Below are 18223 nucleotides of genomic sequence, written 5' to 3'. Positions count from 1 at the left end.
GCTCACTGTAGGCTCAACCTGCTAGGCTCAAGAGATCCTCCCACCTCAGCCTCCCAGGTAGCTGAGACCACAGGTGTGCACCACTATGCCTGCCTAATTTTTTTAAAATTTTTTTTATAGAGACAGGGTCTCACTCTATTGCCCAGGCTGGTCTTGAACTTACGGGTTCAAGCTATCCTCCCGCCTTGGCCTCCCAAAGTGCTGGGATTACAGGTGTGAACTACCATGCCTGACCTATATTTAATTTTTTAAAGATTAGACTGGTGTCAGCTATAAATAGTTTGAAATCCTCTCTGATAGGTTCTAGCTTATCATTACTCTTACTGCTTCTTACATTTGCATAGTCAAAACTTGATACTTTTGTAAACTTTGAAAGCATGAAGTTTTGTTGAAGTCGGTCATCTTTGCTTCATAATATTTTCATTTTTAGATTTCCAAACACTAGTTAAAATAATTTGATGCATTTTTTTACATTTTTTTCTTTCATCCACCTTTATTTGCATATATGCCATTAGCATCTGTCTGTATATGAATCATTTCAAATAAATTTAGTAGCACAAATATCATAAAAGATTAACATTACCATCACATCCTTTTAGCAAAATGAGTTGGTTCAGATTCTTGTTGTAAAAGATTGTGCAATAAGGTCTTGATGTTGAATGACTAACTCGGTGAGGATATCATAATTCCTTTTTGTCCTTAGAAATATTTTGTTCAGTCATGGATACTTAAGTTTCAGAAAACTGATCTAGACTGTTGACCTCTGAAGACCCAAGAGTTTGAGATTTCCAATTTCACAATCAAAATTAGAATCTAGTATACTGCTGTCTGTCTCTACATTTATGTTTTGATTAATCTGATTGTTCTGAAAGATCTTTCTCTGTTGATTTTCTTCTTTGCCATTGTAGGCTTAAAGATAAAAATAGTTTTTTAGCCTTGGCACTATAAAACTTTTTGGCTAGATAATTCTTTGTTGTGGAGCCTGTCCTGTGCAATATAACATATTTAGCACCATCTTTGGCCTCTATCTTCTAGATGCCAGTAGCATGCTCCTCAGTTGTGACAAGGAAAAATATCTCCAGACATTGTCAAATGTCTTCTGGGTACAAAATGATCTCCAGTTGAGAGCCATTGCATTATACAAGTCGATCATTCTGTTTTCTTCTTATTATTTTTTTTAAACATCGTTGGGAATAATTTATGAATATAATGATGACATAACTCCTAGGATGATGTATTAGCAATATGTAATAAAACATATAAAAAATAAGAACACTATTATCCCATAATGTATTTTAGATTTATAAGAGTCCAGTGGACCGATAATGATAATTACAAGATAGAATGAGTTTTTGTTCTACTTTTTTAAAAGTAAGTACATTTTCTATTTGTTCCTTGAAAGAGCTCTAAGAAATCATAGAAATCATGAAATATCAGTTCCTACAAATGAAATAGCTCAAAACAAGAAATTCAAGAACTAAAATTAGGCCTATGGTAAACTAAGGGTTAAGAGAATTATCCTTGAGATCTTAGGATTTAACTAACTTAAATTCACAAATCAGAACATTTTGGTAAAATATCTGGTTTAAGTTTTAAGTATTGTATAATATCATTACCTTGAATTAGTGATCACCTGTTAATATGTTTATCTTCCACTAACTTAAGGACTTGAAATATAGTTGATCTACATAATAATTTTTTTTTTTTTTTGAGACAGAGTCTTGCTCTGTCACCCAGGCTGGAATGCAATGGTACGATCTCGGCTCACTGCAACCTCCGTCTCCCAGGTTCAAGTGATTCTCCCACTTCAGCCTCCCAAGTAGCTGGGATTACAGGCACCCACTATCATGCCCAGCTAATTTTTGTATTTTTGTAGAGATGGGGTTTCAGCATGTTGGCCAGGCTGGTCTTGAACTCCTGACCTCAGGTGATCCGCCCACCTCAGCCTCCCAAAGTGTTGGGATTACAGGCATGAGCCACTGTGCCTGGCCCTACGTAATAAAATTTTTATAGCAATAATAATAACTACTGTTAATAAGTCCTTATTATGTACCACAAATCTTAGCTAAGCCTTCGTTTAGTCCTTGAATTTTCTCCATTTTATCAAGGAAGAAACTAGAGGGCGCCAAGAGATTGAGGAACTCACGAGTTCACATAGCTAAAAAAGACTGAGCTGGGATTTGACCTCAGATCTTTATGATTTCCAAGCTCATGCTCTTTCCACCTTTCTTTATTGTTCAAAGAAAACATATGATAAGACCACATTTGTACAGCATCCTGAGGGAATAAGATAAGTGAATTTTTTAGGCAATAGACCCTTAACTAATTGAATTTCATACATTTGCATTTTTTAAATGCAATATAATTTATTTTCTAAATAATTTTTGATTTATTTAAACATTTAACTATTTGGTTTTATGTTTTTAAAAATTCTATAATCAACTTCACACTTTTGGGGGAATTAGATGAGCCTTAAATTCTAACAGTAGCTCTTACTATTTTTGAACCTTTGACTTCTTAGAAAATCTAATAATTGTCTTCTTAAAAAAATGCACATGTATATGAAATTTTGCCTTCAATTTTATGAGTTCATGTGAGCTTGGTTAAGAGTTCTTGATTTAAAACAACAAGTGTGCTCCTCCTGTCACCCAAGATGCTGAAAGGAAAGAAAGCCAAGGGGAAGAAGGTGGCTGCAGCCCCTGCTGTCATGAAGAAGCAGGAGGCCAAGAAAGTGGTGAATCCCCTGTTTGAGAAAAGGCTTAAGAATTTTGGCACTGGACAGGACATCCAGCCCCAAAGAGACCTCACCTGCTTTGTGAAACGGCCCCACTATATCAGGTTGCAGTGGCAGAGAACTATCCTGTATAAGTGGCTTAAAGTGCCTCCTGCAATTAACCAGTTCACCCAGGCCCTGGACTGCCAAACAATTATTCAGCTACTTAAGCTCGCCCACAAATACAGACCAGAGGCAAAGCAAGAGAAGAAGCAGAGGCTGTTGGCCCAGGCCAAGAAGAAAGCTGCCGGCAAAGGGGATGGCCCTACTAAGACTACAGGTCCTTTGAGCAGGAGTTAACACCATCACCACCTTGGTGGAGAACAAGAAAACTCAGCTGGTGGTGACTGCACATAACATGGATCTCATCGAGCTGATTGTCTTCCTGCCTGCCCTGTGTCATAAAATGGGGGCCCCTTACTGCATTATCAAAGGAAAAGCAAGACTGGGACGTCTGGTCCACAGGAAGATCTGCACCACTGTTGCCTTCCCACAGTTTAACTTGGAAGACAAAGGAGTTTTGTCTAAGCTGGTGGAAACTATCAGGACTAATTACAATGACAGATATGATGAGATCCATTGTCACTGGGGAGGCAATGACCTGCATCACAAGTCTGTGGTTCACCTTGTCAAGCTTGAAAAGGCAAAGGCTAAAAAACTTGCCACTAAACTGGGTTAAATGTACACTGTTGAGTTTTCTATACATAAAAATAATTAAAAAAAATTTTTAAAGTGCTTTGGGGATAATCTTTTCAAAGGTTTAATCACATATTTTGTTGGGAAAAATAGCAGAGGAGAAAGGACTTACAGAGTGCCTACGTAAATTGGTTATAAGTAACATATAAACAAGGAACAACAAACTGCAGGAGGTCTCTGAGGAGGAAGCCCTCTTCATGTTCTGGTACAGGGTGACCTAGTCTCTATTACCATTAACATTGTGCCCAAGGATGTAAAACCCCTTCATAGCACTATGACATAGCCAGACTTGTAGGCTCCTTGTAAGGTCCGTGTTCCACCAGCTGTATATAGATAATAAACTAAAGATAACCACATGTTCTTGTTTTGCGAAACTCCCAAACCGCCACTGTTATCAGTCCTTAGGATGATACACCAGTTCTTGCTCACTGATTCACTTCCAGCTCACTGATTCATCCCACCATCACTACACCCCTACCCTGTAGATCAAAGTAATTATAATCAATAAATAGTGTGGATGATCAGAGCTCGGGGCCTTCACTGTTACCTTCAGAGTAATTAAGTGATGGCCCCTTTTTCTCTTAATCTGTCTTTCATTTCTTTGTCACCACCAAACTTGGGGTACCCATGGGTGATGCAGCACTGGCTCCCTACAATATTTGATAAGGAGTATATTAAATATAATTTGACTTCAGACTCATGTCTCTAGGCATAACATAGTTAACTATGCGATAATACTTTTTTTTTTTTTTTTTTTCTTTTTAGAGACAGGGTCTTGATGTGTTGCCCAGGCCAGAGTGTAGTAGCATGATCCTAGCTCACTGCATCCTCAAACTCTGGGCTCAAGCAGTCCTCCCAATAGCTGGGAAATACAGGCATGTGCCACCATGCCTGGCTTTTTTTTTTTTCTCATTTGTTTTTTAGAGACAGGGTCTTGTTATATTGCCCAGGCTGGTCTCGACCTCCTGGCCTGAAGTGATCCTCCCACTTTGGCCTCTCAAAATTCTGGTATTACAGGTGTGAACCACTGCACCCCAGCCCAGATCTTTTTAAGAATGAGTAATTTTGTACTGTTCACTAAATTTTCTGAAATTCACTCCTGGGCTATTTTGCCTAAGGTTTTACTATTTTTCCTCCTAAGTGAAACAACTAGAAGCCATATAATTGTTTTGAATTTTTGTCTCCCTGCTTTTTAGATATTTCTCTGCAGTTGCTGGTCATGATATTGGTGAGTTTCCTTTGTTATTTTTCTTCCTCTGCAGCTTCTGCTATTTACCCCTTATGTCTTTATAATTGTAACAGAACTAAAGACATATATAATGATTAAAGAAAAATAAACTACTCTAAAAAAATAGACCAAACATCTAATGGCTTGTATATAATTTGAGTTTATTTCTTACTTGGGTTGAGGTGTGTGGGTGGGTTTTTTTCATTCAGCGATTCTAGGTTCCTTACAACTTCTGGCTCTGCCATCTTTTAGAGCCTTGTTATACTCTGGGCCCACTTGGTGGAATGAGAAGAGCACAGAGAAGGCACACTTGTTCTTTTAAAAGCACCAACCTGGAAATGGCAGATAGCATTTCCACTTACGTTCTATTGGTGAGAACTTAACACTTAAGAGGTAAAGGAAGCTGGAAAATGTGGTCTTGCCATAGGTCAAGCTATACTGCTTTTACTTGGGCAAAAAAAAAAAATGGATTTTTGTGAGCCAATAATAGTGTTTACTGTAGTTCCCAAGTCCAAAATCAAGACACACACACACACACACACACACACTTTTTGTTTTCTGTCTTGCAGAAGAGGCTAACTGGCTTGTGACTATTGTTTTGTGCTTGGAGGCATTTTTACTTAGTTACAGTTTCTGGGATGTGTTGTGCTAGAAGGTTTAATTGGGCTGACCACTCCAGCCTTAAGCATGTGGGCTTTGGAATCATACAGAGCTTGAATCTAATTGTTACTTTAGATTTTTTTTTTCTGTGTCACCCTGATAAAGTGATTTACCTTTCTGAATTGTGGTATTATTCCTCTCTAAAATGGGGAAAATGTAATACTTATCTCTCTGGTTTGTCATGAGGATTAAATGATAGTTCATGTGAAGTAGCTAACATGGTGTCTAGTGCAGAGAAAATGCCAAGTAAGTGATAACTGTTATTGTTATTAATAATGATGAATAGTAACAATGATTATTATTGTCATCTTCATCATTGTGGATAGTTAGCTGATCACAGTGATTTTTGATTCCCAAGTCCTTCTTCAGTGAAGCTACCAGAATAGCCAAGTATCTCTTCTTTTGCCAGGTGGCTTATTTAATCCCTGTAACAGCAGTTGACATTTTTTTCTAGTTGACATCATTCGAAGCAGTGAGTTTCTGTTTTATTCCTTATTCTTTTGTTGCTTTGTCAGTATTAATACAGAAATGTTGAAATGTTTCACTAGTGTAAGTCAAACTTACTCTCTTTTTCACTATATGTATTTTTAAAATTTGTCTTTCAGAGTCAACAATTGCATGTTCAAACAAAAGGAGGCAAAGTGATCTGTCTGGGAACAGTTTATGGAAGTATAGATATTCATGCATCAGATAAAAGTGTAAGTAATTGCAACTTTGCTTCCATTTGGCTTACCAAGTGGATAGGTTCTATGAAGTTCGTGGTGTAACATTCCCTCTTTAATGCATTTTAATTCATAAATAAATTCAAATTTGAAATTGAAGTGATTAAATAATATACAACTTAGGCTTTAGTTTGTGGTTTAATACTTTTGACAGTTAGTTCCTAGTCTGGAATCAATAAAAAATGCTTAATATTTAACTAACTCTGAAAAGATTTTTATTTTTATGATCATAGATTAAAATAGATTAAGTAATATCACCAGTAACTGGATTGGATTTTTCTTGTGTTAGGTTTATTTAAGTATTTTCTAGGACCTTTTACTTCACCCTTAGGCAAACTGAAGGATGTTTCAAAACTCAACTTTCTTCAGTATTTTCCACAAGGTGGCACCATTAGATAGCTTTACTGCTTTCTCAGAGCTTTTTTTAAAAGTAGCTATTGGGATTTTAGTTGTTACAGAAAGATGGTTTGTATTTTTTAATCAACCCTTTTTGTAGCCTTTGGTTATTTAGCATAGTATTAAAAGCAAAGGTAAAATTTTGGAATTATAAATTATAATTTAAAAACATGATTGATAATGTTATATCTTTGGGGAAAAGTTTCATTTTATTTTACACTTATACAATTTGCAGGAGGCTTTTTGTTTCTTATAAATTTGTTAAATTTCATAGTCAGCTTTACTTTCAGATAATTGGTGGGGACGAGTTGCGAGCATATTTTGTATGTAGATTATTGTTGGCATAATTAAACAAGATAGATTATAGCAGTAATTGTTTCTGTTTTTTTAAATCTTCCGTCACCTTTCTCTTAGGCCCCATGGGAGGTTGTTTAAATCTAAACATTTAAAATACTCTGTAAATTAAACTAGGAAAGTGTTGAAAGATACTGTGTGACCTTATGCAGCAGCTTTTTGAGATGGCATTTAGTTTTACTTCTCAGATTGCTATAATCTTGGAGGTGCAAGATGGAAGTTAGACAAGTTTGCAGCCCCTTCAAACTCAGTAAATGATGGCTAATGTTATTGAAATGATATAAGTTACTAAAATATTACAACATTTACAATGAAATATAAGTATCAGAGAATGTAATATCTCAATCATTTGCTACTTTGAATATTTTGGCCACTGTTTCCTCTCAGTTATTTATTTGTTGCAACTTTTATGGTTTATTGAGTATTCATGTATTTTACTTGACGGTATATAATTTTATTTATTGATTGAGTTTTGTTAAGTACTAAAGAATCAGTCTAGGTTTTTTTTCTATTTGTATTACATATAGTATTGATTTTTAATGTATATTTCTAAGTTTGTAATTTTTATAAAACATAAAATAAATACTTGTGAAATCTATTAACTTTTAATATACAACTTTCATAGAAATGTGATTTGGATATTTGAGAGACAACATAATGAATTAGCTAAGAGCACAGAACATATGAGAGCCAAACTACCTGTGTTTGAATTCTGGCTCAACCATTCACTAAGCTCTATAACTGGACAAAGTACTTAACCTTTGTGTGTCTCGGTTTTTTTGGAAAATGGGATAATAGTAATAAAACTAATTCAAAAAAATCCTCTTTTAAGAGGATTAAATAAGTTAATACAGGTAAAGCACTTAAAACAATGTCTGGCACATAGCTAAGTCTAATAGAATAACACAATGATGATGATAAAGGTAAAGGAATCACAGGAAAGATAACTTGGCCGGTTCTAGACCTACCAGTTAGCTTCCCTGAGACGCAGTTTCATTGTTCAGAAAACAAGATGGTAGTACTTGCTTTGTCTACTTAACAAGATTGTGAGAATCATATGAGCACTATAAATAAAAGCATCATTATTCTACATGTTGTTTTTCTTTCTTTTTTTTCTTTTGCCAGTGCCAATGGTCAGTAATACCTGGTGTTTTTTAATTGTTTAATTTCAGTATCTAAGTTTAGTTTTCTAACTTAACAGAGAACACAGAAACCCATTTCATCTGTCTATTTGGTGAGTCGATGACATAGTTTTCCTGTCAATCTGGGCTACAAAGCTACAGTACTTCCTTAAAACTTGGTTTTCATTATTTGTAAGAACTATGTATAATATATGTATATATATATATTCATAATGACTAAATTAATGAAAATTTTTTCTTTTCATATAGAAAAGAAAATTTATAGCAATACCTCTGTCAGGAAGGTATTGATTTTTAAATGTACTTTTTGTTCTGTCATTAAATAGGTAATTTAAATTCCTTCCATTTAGTTTGGTGGAAAGCTACTGTGTTATTAGATGTCAAGGTGAAAAGTTCTAGAAATGATAGTATATTCACTATATTAACATACTAACGGAGAAAAATCATGATAGGTCAATAGAGTCAAATAAAGTATGTGCTAAAATTCAAAAGCCATTCATGATTTAAGTAGCAAAAGTAATAAAACAAAGTTGAAATAGAAGGGAATGTCCTTAATCTGATAAAAATTATTTTAAAAATATCTATAGCAAACATCATGCTTAATGGTGACACGCTGTAAACTTTTCTTTCGAGAACAGGAATAAGACAAGGATGCCTGCTGTCCCATTGCTTCTACTAGCCGCTATTCACTGTTGAATTGGAGGCCTGAGACAGATGGTTAAGGCAAGAAAATAAAGAAAAAACAGGAAAAAAAGTATCAATATAAGGATTGGAAGGGAGGAAATGAAGCTATCACTTGTAGACAGTATAATTACACATATAGAGTTTTTAAAAATACAGATAAATTATTAGGATTAGTGAGTTTAAGGAAGTTGTTGGATTAAGATCAATTACAAAGTCAATTAGGATCAAATGAAATTTTAAAAGATACCTTGCACAATAGCACTTAACAATGTATATAAAAGGAATAAATCTAATAAAAGATTAAGAATTTTTTATAGACCATATAAAACATTATTAAGAAAAATTAAATGAGACCTAAGTCAATGAGGGAATATGTTAGATCTATTCCATATTCTACAGAGAATGCACTATTGCTCACACTCTTAGAATTAGAGGTAGGGAATCAGAGTCAATAAAGTGATTGTGTACTAGGTAGTAACATTTTGTGTAGTTACTCACCAATTCCACAGGTAGCATTTTGGCTTTTTACCAGTCTTTGTTTTACAATGAACTGATTAGTCTTTCTCTTACTAGGCTGTGACCATAGATAAACTGCAGGGAAGTTCTGTTACTATATCTACCGAAGATGGTTTGCTGAAAGCCAAGTACCTTTATACGGAATCATCATTTCTGTCTTCTACTGCTGGGGATATTACATTAGGAAGTGTTCATGGTAAGTTGACAAAGGCATAATACATCTCAGACTTTATATTTTTAAGAGATCTTAACTAATCTCTGTAGTTGAAAAAGGATCAGGAAACTGGCCTTTAAATAATTAATTGCAGACTAACCATCTTTTTTGAAAAACCATAAAAATAAAATGACTCAAGCTAATTTAATTTTATTTGGGCAAGAGACTAAAGATTATGCTGTTATATATGGAACTAATAGTAATTCTAATTTTTAATGCATTTTCTTTTCTCTTTTTTTTGATGCCCAGGCTGAAGTGTAGTGGCACAATATCGGCTCACTGCAACCTCCTCCTTTCAAGTTCAGGTGATTCTCCCACCCCAGCCTCCTGAGAAGCTGGGACTACAGGTGTGTGCCAACACGCCTGGCTAATTTTTGTGTTTTTAGTGGAGATGAGGTTTTGCCATGTTGCCCAGGCTGGTCTCAAACTCCTGGGCTCAAGCCATCCACCTGCGTTGGCATCCCAAAGTGGTGGGATTACAGGCATGAGCCACACTGCACCCAGCCTGTGTTTTCTTAAGATAGGAAACAAATGGCAAGAAAATATATCCAGGAGATGAAGTAAAAGCAGTGTTAGGTAAAGATGAGTACTGAGTGATTGCTTTTATGTTAAGAAAGCTGAGGGTAAAATTAATGAAACATTTGGTGGAATGTAATTATGGCAACTCTGATACCAATTTTGTTTTAAATGTTTTCTGTGTGTTTGTACTGGCACCACCTTTTCTCAGCACCCTGCTGTTTCCATTTTCTTGGATTAAATAACCTCTTGTGATTTCTAAATCCTGTCTCTGCAAGAAATATTACATAGTTAATGTTTGTATTATTGAAAGAAAATTAGAAAAGTATAATGATGAAGTAATATGGCAAAGGGCATACTGGTGTTCAGTGTCACTCACCCTACTTCTTACATTTCCATAGAGCAGATGATTCAAATCCAGGTGTTTTCTGACATACACACAGATAGAATTAATAATCATTAATCCTAGCAAGAAGTACAGTATATAAACATCTGCTAAATGCCTTTTGGGCCATATTCCAGGAAGTATAGATTTGGACTTTTTCCATATATAGTCCACTCACTTCACCTCTATAGTAAAGCTGAATATTGGTATCTGTACTTAGACAAAACCCTCAGATTTTAGTTATGAGCAAGAGTTATTCAGTGGTATTAGAAAGCATGGTTAGTGCTAACCATGCTATGTAGCTTTCTAGTTAAAAAGAAACAGAGAGAGAGAGAGAGCACAACTTATATGCTTGAAATAGTTCTTGAGCCTCAATTTAATGGTTAAACCTCAAGCATTCTTACAAGGTTAAGGTATTATTTGAACCTGAAATAGATTAAGCACATATGGAGCTGTATCCAGATGAAGCAAATGGTTTTGTTACTTATTCATTTATTTATTTTTTATTCAGTTGTACGTTAAGTAGATCTGGTAACTTGTAACTCTTCATATTTCAAAAGTGACTTTTATATAAGCATTGCATTTCTAACTATCTTAATCATAATGGAAAGTACTGTGCTTAATATATTTAGTAGCTTTTAGTGGAGAAACAATTCCTTATCAAGTCAGGTGTGGATTAACATCCACGGGAAAAAGCAGCTCTTCTCTGCAGTGCTTTTTACCATGTTTACACTAAATTCATAATGTTTCATTTCTTTGCATTCTTTTAAGTTAGATAAATTGACTTTGGTACAGTTTATCATTAATTGCCTATGTGGTAGTAAAACAGGGGGACTTTTTTGAAGCAGTCCTTAAGGTACTGTAGGGCTGTTGATTACATAAAGTAGCTAAAATGGAAATACATTGCTAAGAAAGAGTTAATTCCTTTAATACAAAAATTATAAACCTTTCCTTAGCTGGTTTAAATCTAGGTCCTCTTTCGGACTGTTGTTTCAGATTGAATTTCCCTGAAAACAGACACTCTGAGATGGAAATTTGAGCATAGCACATTTACTAGGGAGGCCTCTCGGGAGCAATGCCATGTAAAGGAAGAAAGCCAGTTTTCCATGGGAGAAGTTGAACTATGATACAGTTTAAGTAACCCACATGGAGAGCTCTGAAGCTGGGATGGTCCCTAAGAGTTGTCTCTAGCTGGGGTGAGAGGAGCTGGACGTTTATATCCCCAATCATTAGATGCAAGCTTTCCCGGGAAGGAGTATGATCTTGGGCCAAAGTGGCTCATATTAGCTGAGGCAATTCCCAGAGGGCTGACAGCTGAGGGCTGTCTGCCAACAGTACTCCCAATAACTAGGAAATAAGCCCTTCAGTTATAATGGGGGATCTGGATGAGGAATACAGCATCCACTACAGTTATATTTATTCATTCATTTGACACATTTATTCACCAGCTACTGTGTGCCAGATTTCCAGGCACCAAGGGTGCAAAGTTGGTCAAGAGATGAAACTTATCGTTAAAGAACTCAGAGCAGAGTAGAAGGATTAAATGTACTTTCTTATTTTCTCAGTCACTACCGTTCCCACTGGGATGCTACTATCCACCTCATTTCCAGTGGTCCATTATCAACCTGCCTCAATACAGTGAACTATTTTAGCTGTTTCTCTCAGCGTCTTTTGTAATACTAGTACAGCAAAAAGAAGGAGTAGGAGAAGGGAAAATTTAATCCAGTTTCAAATTATAGTTACTTTCACAGAAGTAACTGTAGAAAAGCTGCCATGTTCAGCCTTGCTTTCTCCACCTAGTTTTTGACCCTCGCTCTGCTTTGGTTTTTCAGTATATACAAGAGAGAAATAAGACAGGAAACCCCTCTTTGTTCCATAGTCACACCCAGTGCCCTGACTTTTAAAAAATCACCCTTGAGGCACATCTAAGTTTCTTGTCTTCCTCTCCCATGTCACCTCTAGTTCCATCCTTGTCCTAAGGAATTATATGAACATGCTTTTGGAATTTGGAGTTTGGGATGGGAGGGGTACAGGAGAGGAGGCAGTGTTTTAGTCTCACATCCTGATGGGTAAGACGATTGGAGTCATGGCTGGTGAAAGTAAGTCCCAGTTTTCTAGCTTCTGGAATTTTGGTGGCAGTTATTTCTCCAAAGACATTCCCAACCTAGAACTCTGGACATATATTTCCATGAGATCCTTGTTCAAAATGCTGATGGTTATATAACACAAATTAGGTGTATATTTTGGCTATATTTAAACAAACTAGCTTGAGAATCTTAAAAGTTGTTTTCATGGAAAAATACATTGCTATTTCTAAACATCTGACTTAGAGAAAATAAACTGAGAATATATGCATTCTTGTTCAGCATTTTTTTACTTTAGCTTCTTTTTTCTTACACAAGGCTTAAACTGATTTTTTTTTTTCCAGGTAGAGCTGAAAAAAATCCAACATATACATGTTGTTAAAACCATTTATACACAAATACAATGCAGTCACTTTCTTTCTGGTAGATTTTACAAGTAGAGTTTGGAGCCTCTGTGCCAGTGGGTGAGTGGGTGGATGGTTGAAAGCAAACATGTATTGAGTACCTAAATTGGCCGCCCCTTTTACTTAATGAACAATTGGCTGTTTACATATGAGGAACAATTAGACTTAGAAATGTCTAATTGCTTACTCGAAACTCCACAAGTTAATTAGTGGATAGCAAGGATTTGATCCTAGTTTCTTGGCTTTCTAGATGTTTTTAAATAGTGAAACTTGATTGCAACTGCAAATTCCATCATCATTTTTAGGGCTTCCTGGCTCACTCTAGAGATATTTCCTCCAGGAAGACAGTACTATAACACAGATGCACTGCTTCAGCTATGTTCTACATTATAACTTTCTTGAGTTTCAGGACAATTATCGTGCTTTATGACCGAAAACGTAGATGTTCCTTCCATACAGTGTCTGGGCTTAGCTCCATCGTGGCATTCAGGAACTGGACTCCTTCCATAAAAGTGATGGTGCTGTCTTAAGTGTGTGGCTTCTAAGTCTTTCATGAAAGGAAGAGCATGAAATTTATTTTTTGTCTGCATTTTCTATTTTTTTATATACCCTGATGGCGAAGCAACATCTAACATATTAGTGCTGAGTACTTAGACCATATCCATTAATGAGGAAAAGAGATGAAAGGAGCAATATATCTTTCCTGGCCTTGCAAGTTGATTCATATGTATAAAAAAGAAAATAATTTATTCTAAGTGTTTTTTCAAGTGAAATTTCTAATTATAGCTAACTATATTTTATAGGTAAGAAACTGAGTAAGCTAATTGGCTAGTCATATTTACTATTTGTATAGTTGGCTGAATCACATCTATTAAGTATGTATGCCTTCTAATACAAAATAGTTTATTCATTGACTTAATAAATATTCACTTTCTGGCAATGGGAATCTAGTGGGAACATAGGTACTTGGATAGCTTGTATTTAGATGTAAAATTTTATGACATTTTACTATCTTGATTTCCTTCTAAATAGTCAAAAATTAAATTTGGTTTTATATGGATATTTTATTATATTCTGACATTTGAATATTGATTTTTTTTAAAGAATGCTATGCATGTATAATAAATGCATGTATTTATATGTATTCTCCTAAATATATTTTAAAATATAAAATATGGTTTCCTGACTCTGTTAGAGACAATGAAAAACTTCCTTGAAATGGTTTGCTAGGACTGGTTTTATTTATAACCTATAATTTAAACAAATTGATTATATTAAGATGTAAGAGTATTCATGTTACTTGTTTTTGGGTATGTTTAAACTTACGTTATGATTTGGAATAGTGACTAATGAATAAAACTCTTTTAAATATTTAGATTCCCTATGTAATTTAGGCTCTGTTTTAGGTTCTTTGGAAACATATCTTGATAGATAAATTGCTATTAGTTCTGTCATTTTCTTTGCACTTCAAAGGTCCTTTGTTCTTCAAAGATTTGGCATACAGACATAAACTTTTCCCTTACTAACTACTTTTTTATTTTTGAAATTTTCACAGTAGTACAATTTACATGAACTATACAAAACACAGGTGATAACTTCGTAGCACTCAAGAGTTCATAAAGAAATGTCCCAATCTGCTTTAAGAAGGACTTGTAGTTACTGATAAATTTCTAAATCTGCTTTGTAAACTTAGAAAGTCAGAAATAATATAAACATTTAAAAGACATAAGCTTTTATTAGATTAAATAGATCTTTTCATGACGTTCATAAAAATGCTTTCTTGAAATTCTAGTATGTATTCCTAGGTCATTATGAAGTTTTAATTTATCATTTTGATACTTAATTTTGAATCTGGACACATACGACTTTTTTATATGAAATACTAGAAAAGAATTATAGCTTTTTTTGTGATGCAAACCATGTAGGTTTTTCGGGGTTTAGACCTCGGACACAAAATACTGATATTTCCTACAGCGTCTGTCCTAAGTGCAGCTCCTTAGAGACATTCAGAGACTTGGCTCGTCCTGTAAAGGTGATGCTGTGATCCTCAGTTTGTGCCTTCTGAGTTCTCCATAAAAAATGAGAGCATAAAGGATCATGGAAGAAGTTTCAGAAACCAGGCCTAGAAGTGCATATATTACTTCTGCCCATAGGTCTTTGGACAGAATACTTTCAAAGGGCTTTATCTAACTGCAAAGGCTGAGATATGTAGTTTAGCAATACTCTTAATGAAGAAGAGAGGCTCACAAATATTAATGGACACGGGCAGTCTCTATCATATAATGGCTCCTTCACAAATGTCTACATATTCCTTCCCTTTCCACTCCTGTGATAATTGGCATTCTCCAGGATTTCATCCTTGTACTATTGTTCTTTCTCTACATATTTTCCTTAAGCATCTTATATACTTTTGAGTCTGAACTACCCTTACAAGGGTGTTTCAAATCTGATTATTGAAATATATGTCTCTAGCCCTGACTAATTTATACATCCATCTGGCAGATAGACATAGCCATTTGGATCTTCGTAGATATCTTGAACTCAACATTTCTAGCTTTTTTCCCTTCTTCCCCAGTCTGTGAACGTCATCTGTAATGTGTCCTCCTCCCTTATTTGCATTTGCTGTTTCTGATATTCCCATTTCCCATGCTATAAATCTGGCAGTGATCTTAACTTCCTGTCTCTCCTCATCTCCTGCATCTAATCAATTACCAAGTTTAGGCAGGTTTTATCTCTTAAATATTTCTTCAATCTAATTTTTTTCCTGCTAATTTCTACGCTTCTGTTTTAGACCCTTGTGACCTCTTGCCTTGATGCTAGCAATAACTTTGCCTCCAGCCTTACCTTCTTCATATCCATTTCTCCTCACTGCAGCTAAAGTAGTTTATTTGTAATACACAGTGAACATGTCATTGTCTTACTCAGACCCTTCTCTGCTGCCTTAGTGATGTGCCCAACTTCCCTCTTCCCTCTTCTGACTCTATGCTTTGTTTTCCAGAATTACATTGTCTTTTTTCCTATATACATTTTTACCTGTTTTATACCTCTGAGTTCTTGATCAGAGCCTTTGATCATACTGATCATACATTTTATATTCTGCCTGAAATACTTTTCCTAGCTTTTAAAAATCTTGTTGACTTTTTAAATCTTTCAGTACTCAGCTAAAGCATCTTGCCTCATCTCTGGTTTTCTATAAATCCTTGCCTAATTATAAACTCCTCAAGAACAAAGATTATGTTTTATTCATCTCTATATTCTTAGCATTTAGCACTGTGGCTTGCAAATAACAAGTGTCTCCCTTCCTACTTCCCCACCCCTACCCACCAAAAAAACACAAAATGACTTAATCTTTAAGGATACTTGGTTACTCTCTTTGGATTATGAGAGTTATATGTGCTTTAACCATAATCACATTTCTTTTGATGAAGAAAAATAAACCAGTGTTTATCTTTAAAGTGATTACATTTTTTTCCCTCTAACCATGCTAGAATGAAGGATTACAAACTAAGAAAAATGATCTGTTTTCTTAAATACTGGGATTTGTGGAAAAGCTATATAACTTGAGAGTAGGGTAAGCACACATAGTTATTACAGACCATCTGGTGTCTGCTTTATTGGAAAGAAGCTTTCACTAAGATTTACTTCTATCAAATAATTAATTTATAATTTTCAGTGACTGGAGATGAAGTAGGTGAAACCAAAATATAGAAAATTTTGCTAATACCGCCCATTTTATTGCTTTGTATACTTTTAAATATACTACTTTATTCCACTATGTATTTGAGATAAGACATCCATTTTGTGTTTTCTAATGACTGTAATATTTCTGTTTAGGGTAGAGATTTTCTAAATATTTTGATATGAGTTAAAAGTAAGTATTTACTGTTTTAATTAGAATTGACAAAAATATTTTTAAGTGTTATTTATAGCTATACAATATTTGAAACGATGCCTTATTTCCATGAGGTTTTTGTTGTTGTTGCTCCAATATGCTTTCAGTATACAGTAGAATTCTAACATTCAAGAAGAATGTTATCTGAGACTCTATAGGTGCCACTATATTAACTAATCCTCATTTTATATAGATATAAAACTTCTATTTTCTAGCTCAAAGAATCATTATTTTCTCAAGACCTCCTCACTTTCATGACAAGCACTAATGATTGGTCTTTTGAGAAAGACCATATTTTTATTTTTAAAAAGTACATTTTTACTGCATCATTAAAGACTAGTATAAAACAATAAAGCTCCATTGCCTTGATGAGTGGGTGACTGGATTCACCAGCTAAATGACTGTAAAACTTTATCATAGTTCTTTATTAATAAAGTTACAAATATCAGGGACCTGTCTGCTTCATCTTTTATTGTTCAGGAGGTGGAGCAGCGTCTTAGTCTGTTTTCTGTTGCTATAACAGAATACCTGAGACTGGGTAATTTATAAAGTTTATGTATTACAGTTCTGGAGGCTGCCAAGTCTGAGGTCTAGAAGCTGAATCTGGTGAGGGCCTTCTTGCTGATAAGGGCTCTGTAGAGTCATGAAGTGGCACAGGCCTCACATGGAGAGAGGCTGCAGGAGAGACAGCCACACTGGCTTTTATAACAGACTCACTCTTGTGATAACTAACTCACTCCCTCAGTGACCCTTTAATCCATTGATTCATGAATGGGTTAATCCATTCATGAGGGCAGAGCCATCATGACCCAATTACCTCCCAAAGGTCCCATACCTTACAGTATTGTGGAATTGGGGATCAAGTTTCCAACCCATGAACTTTTGGGGGAACATGCAGACCACAGCAAGCAGTAAAGAGAATGCTGAATGTGGAACGCCCACTGTCTCACACTAGGTGAATCTCCTTAAAGCATGGTTTTCTTGTATTTTTATCTATCTTGAAATTCTTCACTGACTTTTTGGTGTAGGATAGTCAGTAGACTTAGCACTCTGTGGGTCTACCACAGGTTGCTATTTACCTACTTTTCCAAATTTTTTATTTGTTCACAAAATAATAATGTTTACTATGCACTGTGCTAAGTTCCCAGATATGAAGCAGCATAAGAAAGACATGATTCCTGTCCTCATAGATTTGCCTCATTGCTCCAGCCTATTTGATCTGTATTATTTAAACATAGTATATATAGTTTTGCCTTTTTACATTTGCTTATGTGATATCTCTTCCCAGGAATTTTTTTTGTCAGCATATTAACATTTTACTCACATTTCAAATTTCAGCTCAAGTGATACCTTCTATATGACTAAACCTCCCTGTCCAAGCTAGGTCATTTTGGTCTCTTTCCTCTAAGTGCTGTGGCACTTAAATCAAGCTTTCTAGGTCCACTTAGGATATTAAAATTATTAATACAGACTGATTTTTAACTTGTCATGTGTGCATCTTTCCAGATATCTTATGAGGTTTTGGATAGCCTCTGTGTCCTCTGGCCCCCCAGTGAT

General features: G+C 35.1%; 1 protein-coding gene across 2 annotated transcripts in view; it reads left to right on the top strand.

The window, feature by feature from the left end:
• Positions 1–18223, top strand: part of FAM185A (family with sequence similarity 185 member A) — a 54215-nt gene that overhangs the window by 3404 nt on the left and 32588 nt on the right. The window contains exons 3-4 of one of the 2 annotated variants that reach the window (XM_032276396.1): positions 5963–6055; positions 9229–9367. In XM_032276396.1, the coding sequence (XP_032132287.1) occupies positions 5963–6055; positions 9229–9367 (232 nt within the window). Of the gene's footprint in view, positions 1–2653; positions 3477–5962; positions 6056–9228; positions 9368–18223 lie in introns of those variants that run through there. The other variant, XM_032276397.1, reaches the window with a different exon arrangement.

This window comes from Sapajus apella, unplaced genomic scaffold (genome assembly GCF_009761245.1).
Source record: "Sapajus apella isolate SASKATOON/1434 unplaced genomic scaffold, GSC_monkey_1.0 scaffold7, whole genome shotgun sequence".
NCBI classification, from domain to species: domain Eukaryota; kingdom Metazoa; phylum Chordata; class Mammalia; order Primates; family Cebidae; genus Sapajus; species Sapajus apella.
Note: the sequence above shows the minus strand (reverse complement) of the source record. Positions and strands in the feature narration are given on the sequence as shown.